The sequence below is a fragment of the Ursus maritimus genome, unplaced genomic scaffold (assembly GCF_017311325.1).
Source record: "Ursus maritimus isolate PB19 unplaced genomic scaffold, ASM1731132v1 scaffold_23, whole genome shotgun sequence".
NCBI classification, from domain to species: domain Eukaryota; kingdom Metazoa; phylum Chordata; class Mammalia; order Carnivora; family Ursidae; genus Ursus; species Ursus maritimus.
In genome coordinates, this window is record NW_024424786.1 from 7,042,483 (window position 1) to 7,056,282 (window position 13,800).

Below are 13,800 nucleotides of genomic sequence, written 5' to 3' on the forward strand. Positions count from 1 at the left end.
TACAGCTTTGTAATATAACTTGAAGTCCAGAACTGTGATGTCTCCATGTTTGCTTTTATTTTTCAAGGTTGCTTTGGCTATTTGGGGTCTTCTGTGGTTCTATACAAATTAGGATTGTTTGTTCTAGCTCTGTGAAAAATGCTGTTGATATTTTGAGAGGGATTACATTAAATGTGCAAATTGCTTTGGGCAGCATGGACATTTTAACAATGTTTGTTCTTCCAATCCATGAGCATGGAATGTCTTTCCATTTCTTTGTGTCATCTTCAGTTTCTTTCATCAGTGCTTCATAGTTTTCAGAGTATAGGTCTTTCATTTCTTTGGTTAGGTTTATTCCTAGGTATGTTATTGTTTTTGTTGCAATTATAAATGGGATTGATTCCTTAATTTCTCTTTTTGCTGCTTCATTATTAGTGTATAGAAATATAACAGATTTCTGTATGTCGATTTTATATCCTGTGACTTTACTGAATTCGTTGATCAGTTCTAGCAGGTTTTTTTGTGGATTCTTTTGGGCTTTCTATATATAGAATCACGTTATGTGCAAATACTGACAGTTTCTCTTTTTCCTTGCTGATTTAGATGCCTTTTGTTCCTTTGTGTTGTGTGATTGCAGTGGCTAAGACTTCCAGTACTATGTTGGATAAAAGTGGTGAGAATGAACATCGCTGTCTTGTTCCTGACCTTAGAGAAAAGCTCTCAGGTTTTCCCCATTGAGGATGATAATAGCTGTGGGTTTTTCATATATGGCTTTTATTATGTTGAGCTATGTTCCCTCTAAATTTACATCGTTAAGGATTTTTATCATGAATGGATGTCATGCTTTGTGAAATGCTTTTTCTGCATCTATTGAAATAATCATATGGTTCCTACCTTTTCTTTTATTAATGTATCACATTGATTGATTTGAGATTATTGAACCATTCTCGCAACCCAGGAATAAATCCCACTTGATTGTGGTGAATTATTTTTTAATATATTGTTGGATTTGTTTTGCTAGTATTTTATTGAGAATTTTTGCATCTATGTTCATCAGAGATACTGGCCTGTAGTTCTCTTTTTTAGTGGTGTCTTTATCTGGTTTTGCTATCAGGGTAATGCTGGCCTTGTAGAATGAATTTGGAAATTTTCCTTCCTTTTCTATTTTTTGGAATAATTTGAGAAGAATAGGTATTAACTCTTCTTTAAGAGTTTGGTAGGATTTGCCTGTAAAGCCATCTGGTCATGGACTTTTGTTTGCTGGGAGTTTTTTGATTACTGATTCAATTTCTTTGCTGGTAATTTATATGTTTCTAGGAATTTATCCACTTCTAGGTTGTCCAATTTGTTGGCATATAGTTTTTCATAATATTCTAATTGTTTGTATTTCTATGGTGTTGGTTGTTATTTCTCCTCTCTTATTTGTGATTTTATTTACTTGGGTCCTTTCTCTTTTCTTTTTGATGTTTGGCTAGAGGTTTATCAATTTTATTAATTTTTTCAAAGAACCAGCTCCTGGTTTCATTTATCTGTTCTATGGATTTTTTAGTTTCTATATCTTTTATTTCTGCTCTGATCTGTATTATTTCCTTCCTTCTGCTGGCTTTATGCTTTGTTATTCTTTTTCTGGTGTGAGTTAGGTTGTTTATTTGAGATTTTCCTTGCTTCTTGAGGTAGGCAGTTATTGCTATATAGTTCCTTCTTAGGACTGTTTTTACTACATCCCAAAGGTTTTGGACCATTGTGTTTTCATTTTCATTTGTTTCCATGTATGTTTTAAAATTTCTTCTTTGATTTCCTGGTTGACCCATTCACTGTTTAGTAGCATGTTGTTTACCCTCCATGTGTTTGTGGTCTTCCCAATTTTTTCTTGTGGGTGACTTCTAGTTTCACAGTGTCGGGGTCAGAAAACGTGCATGGTTTGACTTCAATCTTTTTGTATTTGTTGAGGCTTGTTTTGTGACCTTATATACGATCATTCTGGTGCACTTGAAAAGAATGTGTATTCTGATGTTTTAGGATGGAATATTCTGGAGATATCTACTAAGTTCAACAGGTTCTTTCTTCTTGATCCCGTCTGTTGTTGATGCTATCTGTTGCAGTTTTATTTTGCTCACTGTATTCTTCGACCCTAGAATTTGGTTCTTCTTTTATGATTTTTAGCTCTTCCTTAAATTTCTCATTTTGTTTTCCTGATTTCACTGAACTATTTCTGTTTCCTTGTAGCTCACTTAGCCTCCTTAAACCAGATATTTTGAATTCTTTGCTTGCTAAATCACAGATTTCCATGTCTTTGGGGTTGGTTACTGGAAAATTATTGAGATCCTTTGGTAGTGTCATGTTTCCCTGATATTTTTATGTTCTTTGAAGTCTTGTGTTACTATCTTTGCATTTGAAGTAGCTGTAACCTCCTCTAGTCTTTACCAACTTAGTTCAGTACAGAAATGTCTTCTGTCAGCCCTGCTAAGGATTCTGAGGCTTTCTCAGACCTATGTATATGTGTGCTCCGCACATCTTACACCCTGTTGTGGCAGAATATTTAAGCTTCTATGCCTCATTTTGACCTTGGATGTAGTAGGCCAGGTGCTGAGAGTTTCTCTTTTGCTTTCCCAAGGATGTGGCTGAAGTTGAAGTTTGCAGTCTCTTTCTGACCCACAGTTTTGGATCAGCTTTCTGCCTGTGCTCACTAGCTGTTTGTTAATGCTCACTCTTGCCATTGAGAGTACATACTGGAAGCCAACCATAGTGGGGTGTGTATGGGGGTCTGTGTGTGGAATGCTGGGGTTGCCTCTGGGTTAGTTAGGGGGACCCACTGACAAGGCATCCCAGTGGCTCATGGGCATACTTCCTGATGGAGTCTACAACACATTTAGTAGTATCTGTGTCCCATAATGCCCCTTTGAGACTCCTGTCTGCCACTGTCTTAGCTTCTCCTCATTTCCCAGTCATGCAGCTCAGGACTCAATACTTTGGGTGGGGTGAGATAGAAATGGGCTTCTTTGGCAGCAGTTTGCATCGCTAGTGAAGGTAGATGCTTACTCACACACTCTGACTTTCCTTTGTGGGAGAAATCATGAGCTAAGAAGATCTCTTTTGACACTGAGCTCTTCCACCTTGGGGGAGGAATGATGCAAGTAAAGTCAAACTGTTCCTCTTACCCTCTTCAGTGCATCCAAACTCATATTATTTTGCCCCAGTAGTGTGCTGGGACTTCTGTGCTGGAAACCAGGACTTCCAGAAAGGTGTCCTATCCATGGGTGGATTGTCCAAGACGTTGTTTTCCAGGAGCTCCTGGATTGCAGTAAAGTGGGGCTGGAATTGGCTCATGGGCCATTGCAGGGTCCACAGCTGGGACTGAGGCCTCTGTTCCTATTACATGCCTGACACATGGGTGAGTGAGTCTCCTTCTGGGTTCCTTGGTGTATAGTGCTGGATCCCACTGCTCCAACAAAGGCACTTTTGTCCATGGGTGGATGGTAGATTGTTGGTTTTGAGGGGTGGGTGGTGAGAAGGTATGTCTTATTTGGCTGTGTTGCTAACATCATTCCACAATGAGTATTGATAGATGTAATCACTCATGAAACCACCACTATAATCAAGATAAGTACATTTCCATTACCTCTGAAAGTTTTCATGTGCCTCTTTGCAGTCTGTCCCTTATCTTACCTCTGGCCCCATTTTCTGGAATCTCATGTAATGGAATCATATGTAATCTTTTTTGTCTGGCTTCTTTCACCTAGCATGATTATTTTGGGATTCATCCATGTTGTTCGGTATATCAGTGATCTCTTCTTTTTTTACTGCTGAAGAGTAATTATTCTCTTAAGTAATTTTAAGTCCTCTTTGTTTATCCATTCATATCCATTTATCCATTGGTAGATTTTGTTATTTCCAGTTTTTGGCTATTATGAATAAAGCTGCTGTAAACGTTTGTGAACAAGTATTTTCATGGGTGTATGTCATTTTTTCTCTGGGTAAATACCTGGGTGGCTTATATGGGATGTATATGCTTAACTCTGTTTGAAGCTGCCAAACGGTTTTTTCAAAGTGATCATTCATTTTACATTCCCATCAGCAGTCGAAGAGAGTCCTATTTGTTCCATATCCTTGTCAGCATTTGGTATTGCCAGTCTTTTCAATTTTAATCATTCTATTATGGTTTTATTTTATTTTTAAAGATTTTATTTATTCTTTTGAGAGAGAGAGAGAGAGAGGCAGAGAGAGCACAAGCAGGGGGAGAGGCAGAGGGAAAAGAAGAAGAAAACTTCCTGCTGAGCTAGGAGCCTGACAACATGGGGCTCAATCCCAGGACCTGGAGATCATGACCTGAGCCGAAGGCAGATGCTTAACCATCTGAGCCACCCAGGCACCCCTCATTATGGTTTTAATTAACTATATTCCCTTCATGATCAAAGATGTTGAGCATTTTTCATGTGTTCCTTGGCTATTAGTATATTTTCTTTTGTGAATGGTCTATTCATATCTTTTGTTAATATTTAAAAATTAGATATTTTGACTTTTAATTCTTTTGACCTATAACTCAACTTTTAATTGTTGAATCATAAGAGTTCTTATATACACTATATACAAGTCCCTTTGTCAGATATAAGTATTGCATAAGTTTCTCTCAGTCTGTTGCTTGCCTTTTTGTGCTCTTAAAGATATTTTTTAAAGAGTAAAGTATGTCATTTGGTGAAGTCCAGTTATCAATTTCTTATTTATATTTTATGCTCTTTTGACTTTTATTTTATTATTATTTTTAAAAGATTTGTTTATTTGAGAGAGGGAGAGTGAGCATGAGTGGGGGAAGAGGTGCGGAGGGAGAGGATCTCAGGCTGACTCAGCACTGAGTGCAAAGCCGGACTAGGGGCTCGCCCTCATGACCTTGAGATTATGACCTGAGCCAAAATCAGGAGCTGGCCAATGGAGCCACCCAGGCACCCCTATGTTCTTTTGACTTTTAGCCAAGAAAACTTTAGCTCACCCTAAGTCTGAAGATTTTCTCCTTTATTATTTTCTGTAAGTTTGATCATTTTATCTTTTATATTTAGGACTGTAACTCATTTCATATTAATTTTAGCATTTGATGTAAGGTGTCCTTCATTTTTTTCAATGATGTTATCTAGTTTTTCTAGCAACATTTGTTAAAAATACTTTTTTTCAGGGGCGCCTGGGTGGCACAGCAGTTAAGCGTCTGCCTTTGGCTCAGGGCATGATCCCGGCGTTGTGGGATTGAGCCCCACATCAGGCTCTTCCGCTATGAGCCTGCTTCTTCTTCTCCCACTCCCCCTGCTTGTGTTCCCTTTCTCGCTGGCTGTCCCTATCTCTGTCGAATAAATAAATAAAATCTTTAAAAAAAATACTTTTTTTCCCATTTGAATTGCTTTGACAACTTTTTTGAAAATTATCATTTATGGTAGTCTATTTCTAGATTCTCTATTTTTTTCATTGATCTCCATATATATTCATTTGTTATCACATTATCTTGATTACACTAAATCTTCAAATCAGTTAATGTAAATTCTCTTTGTTCTTATTTTCTTTTTTTTTTCTCTGTTCTTCTTTTCTAAAATTACTTTGGGTATTATGTGTTTTCATTTTCACATAAATTTTACAATTAGCTCATCCATTTCTATAAAACCACATGCTGGAATGTTAATTGGGATTGTGTTAGATCTATAGATTAATTTGGAGATTGTATCTGAATGCTATTGAGTCTTCCAGTCCATGAACGTGGAATATCTCTTCATGTATGTATGTCTCATTTATTCTCTTTTAGCAGCGTTTTGTAGTTTTCAGGGTATAGGTCTTATACAAAGTTTATTAAATTATCCCTAAGCATTTCATATTTTTGATGCTATTATAAAAAAAGTTGTCTTTACATTTCATTTTCCTGTTGCTTATTGCTAGTATATAGAAATACTGTTCTTTAAAATATTTTTTATATTGACTATGTATCTTGAAAATGTTGCTAAGTTCACTTGCTAATTCTAGTAATTTTATTCAGATTCTTAGGATATTCTGTGTATATTATCATGTCATCTGTAGACAGTTTCATTAATTTTAATTCTTTCTTTCCAATTTGAAGACCCTTTTATTTTCTTGCCTTTTTTCACTGGTTAGGACCTCCAGTACAATGGTGAATGTGAGTAATAATGAGATACAGAACTGCGTGATTCTGGAGGCTTCTTTCCTTCCTCATTTTGGTGGCTTAACAGAGAACTGTATCAGCTGAGCTGAGCCAGCTTGTGGAGAGACAGCAAGGCCTTAAGCTGGTATCAGCATTCCTGGCATGCAAGGGTCTTTCTGGGGCCCTTGGTATGTAGACCTTGGTCCTGGAAATACATACTCCTTACCATCGTTGCTCGACCCAGATATTCCTTGATACATTTCTTGTTACTTAAGGAAACTTAAGTGTTCTTTTCCCCCTCCAAAGCTATGTAACAGTGTGGTGTTGGGGCTTGTTCTTGCTCTTGGAGGAGTTTCTAGAAAGCACCCAGCTTGCTAGCCAAAGGAGGCTCCTCTGCACTTGGCTATATTGTGTACAGAGGATCCCTGCCTAACCTATGCTGTGGAATAGAGAAAGTTCAGTGTACACAGTGTGGTTCCTTATTTCTCTGCTTCTAAGATTTTCTCCACTGAACACCATTTATATCTATATCCTCCGGTGTTAGTGGCATGTCAGCCTTGCACAAGCATTGAGAGGGCACATACTTGCCTAATTCTTTCTCTTGTGGGGAAAGCATTCAGTCTTTAATCATTGAGTATGATGTTTAATGTGTTTTTTATGAAATTCCCTTCGTTTCATAGTTTCATAGTTTCTTTTTTTTAAAAAGATTTAATTAATTTATTTAGGGAGAGAGAAGAGCCCACTCGAGCAGGGGGGAGGGGCAAAGGGAGAGGGAGAGAGAGAATCTTAAGCAGACTTGCTCAGCAGGAAGCCCAAATTGGAGCTCAACGAAGGGCTCCATCCCAGGACCCTGAGATCATGACCCGAGCCAACATCAAGAGTCTGACGCTAAACTGGCTGAGCCACCCAGGTGCCCCCAAAAGGTTTTTTTTTTTTAATCATGACTGAATGTTGAAATTTGTCGTTCACAACTGCATATAGCCCTGATCATGCATGTGGCCTTATTCTGGGTGGGAAATGCTGATAGATTAGATGAGGCTGTGGTATGGGAGAGGCGAAATCTAGGTGTGCTTAAGAAAGTAGAATTAATTGACTGCTTATTTAATACACAGATAGATACATACATTATCTCAAAAGGGTTTTTTTTTTTGCTTTAAAATCCTTATCATGAATAATTTAAACTTTTTAACACCTATGTGAGAGACAATCCTTATGTATTTGTTGACTTGCTTCCCTTTGAACTCTGTAATGAATCTGTATTTGATTTTAAGACAATTTATCTAGCAGTGCCTGGGTGGCTCAGTTGGTTAAGCATCCAACTCTTGATCTGAGCTCAGGTCTTGACTCAGGGTCATGAGTTCAAGCCCCATGTTGGGTTCCATGATGGAACCTACTTAAGAAAAATTAAAAATAAAAGTAAAAAAAGACAATTTATCTATTTAGAAAAGGAAATTGTAGAAAGAAGTTACCATTAATTTTTTCCCAACAAATTGTTCCTCCTAGTGGATATTTTGACGTATGTGGTCTGGAAGCTAAGTGGCTTACCTGCAACTCGTGTAATTGGAAGTGGTTGCAATCTAGACTCTGCTCGTTTCCGTTACCTAATCGGAGAGAAGTTGGGTGTCCATCCCACAAGCTGCCATGGTTGGATTATTGGAGAACATGGTGATTCTAGTGGTACGTATAAACCTATTATTATTATGTAATCATACTTATCTCTAATCCTGCTTATTTTCTTTAAAGTCTATTTTTTTCTGATATTAATATAGCTACATAACTTTCATTTTGTTGGTATTGCCCTGGTATATCTTTTCCTATTCCTGTACTTTGTCTTCTGTTCATGGATTTAGCTACCTCTCATAAAATAGTGCACATAACATATAGTGGTTTTAAAAGTCAATGAGTGTTTCTCTTATCTGGAGAACTTAAATTAGTGTGACTTTTTTAACAACAGCATTATTAAGATATAATTCACATACTATAAAATTTGTCTATTTAAAGTATAGAATTCACTGGATTTTAGTATATTCCAAGAGTTGTACAACCATTACTACAAGATAATTACAGAACATTTTCATCACCCCAAAAAGAAACTCCCATTCCTGTGCTCATACCCACCCAGCCCCAGGCAACCACTAATCTACTTTCTGATTTGTTTATTTCAGATTTTTTATGTAAGTAAAATTATATATAATATGTGGTTTAAACTATTACTTAGGCCACACGAGCCTTTTTCTCTTCTGAACTTAAACATTTAATATCTGTTGCACAGTTAGAACTTTCTACTTCTTAAAATGTTCTCTAATTGTGTCATATGTGCAAATCTTTCCATAATGTCAATAAACCCATTTTATAGGGAATAGGGACCATTTGTTTATTCATTCGATCATTCATTAATTCAAAACATTTAATGAGCTCTTCTATTTTCTTTTATACTTCAAGGGTCATAGTATAATAAATATTTTTTTAAATCATGATAAAATTTATTGTATACTTTAAAACATTTTTTCATTTAAGTATATATAACATATGCAGAACAATTGTACAGAATATAAATTTATAGCTCAATAAATCATCAAATAGTGAACACATCTGTGTAATTACCACTCTGGTAAATGCACCAGAAGACACTTTCATGACCTCTCTCAATTACCGTCCTTCCTTTTCTCAAGCTTAACTTCTCATATCATAGTGTTTTACTTTTTAAAATAAATGCTTTTGATTTGATTTGGATAAATATTTGTTTCACCAGTGCCTTAATTTGACTCTGTTTGCTTGTGTTATTTTCTTAACTCAGTTCTTACTCCACGAAGTCATTAAAAATAATTTTTCTAGGTATGTTTTAATGTCTCACACTTAATATTCCATAATTTTATTTTTTATAAAGTAGCATATTCTGATTGGTATTGATTTGAATATATTTATTGTTCTATTTAGTGAGATTTTCTTTTGTTTCTTTTTTCTTTTCTACTTTCTACTGGATCAATTAAACTTTCTTTAATTTCCTTTATTACTTTGGATTATACACACACTTTGTAAGTGGTTACCTATATTCATACTTGACCTCAAAATAATTAGCGTGTTTATTCTTCTTTGGAATAATACATAGACCTTAGAATGTATAAAGTTTGATTGGCCTTGTTCTCTCACATAGTAATTATGGTTGACCCTTGAACAACATGGAGGTCAGGGGTTCCAATCCCCACACAGTTGAAAATCTTTGTATAACTTTTGACTCCACCAAAACTTAATTACTAGTAGCCTACTCTTGACTGGAAACCTTAGTGATAACATAAACAGTTAATTCAATCAAAGTATGTTATATATCTTATATGATGTTTTCTTTATAATAATACCTGGTTCATCTGCAAGTTTTTTCAAATCGTTGCACATCTCCAAAACATTTTCCAATATAGTTTTTGGGAAAAAAACTCATGTAAAAGTGGACTCACACAGTTCAAACATGTGTTGTTCAAGGGGGAACTGTATTAACTACTTTTTGCGTTCCATTCTGTGTTCATATCCCCAAACTAGTTATTACTGTTTAAGTATAATACCTGTCTGGATTTGTGTGCATGTTTGCCAATGGTACTGCTTATCTTTATTTCCTGTATCTAACTCCTTCCCCTCGATTTAATTCTTTCTTCCTGAAGTATATCCTGTCAGTTTTGTTTATATGAAAGTGTTTTAGTTTCACTCCATTCTCGAATGACAGTTTAACTGATATGAGATTCTAGGTTGACAGTTATTCCCCGTCAGCTCTTTGTTACTGTTGGGTAGTATTTATTGCTCTTTTTTATCTTCTCCTTTTCTTTGTGGATTCTGTAGTTGCATCTTGCTTTAAATGCCTCCTATACCACAAAATTATAAATAACTTCTGTATATTTTTCTAATAGTTTATAATTTTGGTTTTTTACATTTCTTTCTTTTGTCCATTTTAAACTTATTTTTATATATGTGTAAGGTAGTAACCTAACTTTATAATACAAACCCATTGAACTCAAAGAACTGATGCAGCACTGGAAAGAAGAGTTTATTCTGAGATATATTTCTTTTAGTGCCCTTATGGAGTGGGGTGAATGTTGCTGGTGTTGCTCTGAAGACTCTAGACCCTAAATTAGGAACCGACTCAGACAAAGACCAGTGGAAAAATATCCATAAACAAGTTGTTGAAAGGTAACAGTACTCATTCAATGTCTCAGTGCCTTAATAATCAGGCTTAATAATTAGTTTCACAGACAAAAAGTATATAATTGACCTTTGCCTCTTGTGAGAGAAATAACTCTAACCTTCTGAAAATCCCCAAATTCATAGCTTTCTTTGGGGGTCATTTTTTAAAAAGGAAAATCTGCTTATGATTTCACAAGAACTCATATGTGTTTGAGGGTAATATAGCATAGTGATTATGATCATAGACTTTGCAACCAGTTTGCTGAGGCTGGAAACCTGGCTTCACCATTTATTAGTGGTATGATATTGAGAACTTATTTAAAATATTAAAAGCTCAGTTTCATCTTTTTCTTCTGTTGAAGTATAATACAATGTTATACTAGTTTCAGGTATATAACATACTGATATTGATTGACAATTCCATACATTAATCAGTGCTCACCACAATAAGTGTAGTCACCATCTGTCATCATACAACATTATTAAATATTATTAGCTATATTCTTTATGCCATGCTTTTCATCTCCATCACTTACTTATTTCATATCTGGAAGTTTGTATTTATTAATCCCTTTTATCTATTTTGCCCATCCCTCCACTACCTCCCCTCTGGCAACTACTAGTTTCTTTTCTGTATTTAAGAGTCTGTTTTATTGTTTGTTTTGTCTTTTATATTCCACATATAAGAGAAATTGTATGGTACTAGTATTTCTCTGTTTTATTTCACTTAGCATAATGCCATCTAAGTTTATCCATGTTGTTTCAAATGGTAAGATTTCATGCATGGATAAGTAATGTTCCAGCACATCATCTTTATCCATTCATCTATTGATGGGCACTTGGGTGGCTTCCATATTTTGGCTATTGTAAATAATGCTGCACATCATTTTCCTCATGTTTAAAATGGGGAGAATAATAGAGCCCACCTTAGAAGGTTATTATGAACAGTAAATGAGTTAGTACATGTAAAATGCTTAAAACAGTACCTAGAAATTATTAAGTGTTCATCAAATGATTTGATGAAAAGAAACATGAAATTGGTCAGATGATCAGAAGTTAACTAGGTTTACTTAAAAGTAAAATAAGTGTCTGACTCTCTATACATCAGCTTTAACAGCACACATAATTCTCCCTCATTTTTAGTCAAGCATATTAGAAGTTATGGAACTTAGAAGTCACTTTTGGATATTCAAAACTGGAATGTTAAATCTATAAAAACATACATCTAGATGTATGGGGGGAGGGACAAGGGGAGAGAATCTTCAAGCAGACTCCCTGCTAAGTGCAGAGCCCTGTGCAGGTGCCTAACCTCATGACATGAGATCATGATCTGAGCTGAAACCAACAGTTCGACGCCCAACTGACTAAGCCACCCAGGCACCCTGATAGTATCTTTTGATGTTCAAAATTTTAAAATTTTCATGAAATCCAATTTGCCTTTTTATTCCTTTTGTTGCTTTTGTCGTTATATCAAAGAAAGCATTGCCAAATGCAATGTTGTGAAGCTTTTCCCCTATTTTCATGTAGAAGTTTCATGGTCTTAGTTCTTACGTTTATATCCTAGCCATCTTGAGTTAATTTTTGTGTGTGGTCTTAGGTAAGGGTCCAACTTCATTCTTCTTCATGTGGTTATCTAGTTTTCCCAGCATCATTTGTTGAAAAGACTGTCCTTTCCGCATTCAGTGGTTTTGGCACCCTTGTTGAAAATCGATTGACCACAGATATGTAAATCTATTTTTGGGGTCTCTATTCTGTTTCATTGGTCTATATGTTTATCTTGATGCCAGTACTACACTGTTTTGTTTACTGTAGCTTTGTAGTTAGTTTTGAAATTAGGAAGTGTGAGTTCTTCAGTTTCTTTCTTCCTTTTCAAGATTGTTTTGGCTATTCAGAGTCCCTTGAGAGTCCATATGAATTTTAGGATGGGTTTTTCTTGTTCTGCAAAAAATATCTTCAGGATTTTGATGGGGGTTGTATTGAATCTACAGATCTCTTTGGGTTTATGTCATCTTTAATCTCTTTCAGTAATATTTTGTAGTTTTTATTGTTCATGTCTTTCACTTCCTTGGTTAAGTTAATTCCTAAGTATTTTATTCTTTTTGATGCTGTTGTAAGTGGAATTGTTTTCTTAATTTTCTTTTCATATTGTTCATTGTTATTGTGTAGAAATGCAATTTTTGCGTGTTGACTTTATATCCTGTTACACTGCTGAGTTCATTTATTCTAACAATGTGTGTATGTGTGTGTGTGTGTGTGTGTCTGTGTGATCTTTAGAGTTATCTGCATATAAGATTATGTCATCTGTGAGCAGAAATAGTTTTACTTCTTTCCAATTTGGATGCCTTTTATTTCTCTCTCTTGTCTAGTTGCTCTGGATAGAATTTCCAGTATTGTATTGAATAGAAGTGGCAAAAGTAGGTATTTTTGCCTTGTTTCAGATCTTAAAGGAAAAACTTTCAGTCTTTGACCATTGACTATGATCACTGTAGGTTTTTCATATATGGCTTTTATTATGTTGAGGTAGTGTTGTCAGATGATTTTTTTTGGCATCAAATGGGATGATAATGTGTTTTTTCCTTATTGTGTAAATGTGTCAAAGTACATTGATGAATTTTGGTATATGAACCATCCTTGCATTCCATTCCAGGAATAAACCTACTTGGTCATGGTGTATAATTCTTTGAAAATGCCCCTGAATTTGGCTTGCTAGTAATTTGTTGAGGTTTTTTGCATCGGTGTTCATAAGGGATATTGGTCTGTAGTTTTCTTTTCTTGTAGTGACTTTACCTGGCTGTGAAATCAGGATAATGCTGGCTTCATTGAATCAGGGAGAATTCCCTTCTCTTCAATTTTTTGGAAAAGTTTGAAAAAGATTGGTCCAGGACTTTTCTTTTTGGGGAGATTTTTGATTACTGACAAACCTTATGTGATATAGGTCTTAATCAGATTTTCTGTTTATTCATGATTTAGTCTTGATAGGTTAGATTTGAGTTTTGTGTTTCTAAGAATTTGTCCATTTCATCTAGGTTATCCAATTCATTGGCATACAATTTTTTGTAGTACTTGCAAGTAATTCTTTTTATTTCTGTAGAATCAGTAAAATTGTCTCCTTGATTTTTATTTTATTTTTATTATTATTTTTAAAGCTTTTATTTATTTGACAGAGAGAGAGAGAGAGCATAAGCAGGGGGAGTGGCAGGCAGAGGGAGAGGGAGAAGCAGGCTCCCACTGAGGAGGGAGCCCGATGTGGGGCTCAATCCCAGGACCCTGAGATCATGACCTGAGCTGAAGGCAGACACTTAACTGGCTGAGCCACCCAGGTACCCTGATTTTGATTTTAGTAATGTGAATCTTCTTTTTTCCTAGTTCATCTAGATAACGTTTTTGTCACTTTTGTTGATTTTTTCAAAGAACCAACTTTTGATTTCATTGATTTTCCATACGCTTTTTACATTCTTTATTTTGTTCTGCTCTAATCCTTATTATTTTCTTCCATTTGCTAAATTTGGATTTAATTTGTT

General features: G+C 35.4%; 1 protein-coding gene across 1 annotated transcript in view; it reads left to right on the forward strand.

Annotated features, from left to right (window-relative positions):
- Nucleotides 1–13,800, forward strand: part of LDHC (lactate dehydrogenase C) — a 44,611-nt gene that overhangs the window by 19,056 nt on the left and 11,755 nt on the right. The window contains exons 4-5 of the mRNA XM_008686923.1: nt 7,613–7,786; nt 10,168–10,285. Coding sequence (XP_008685145.1) covers nt 7,613–7,786; nt 10,168–10,285 — 292 coding nt within the window. The remainder of the gene's footprint in view (nt 1–7,612; nt 7,787–10,167; nt 10,286–13,800) is intronic.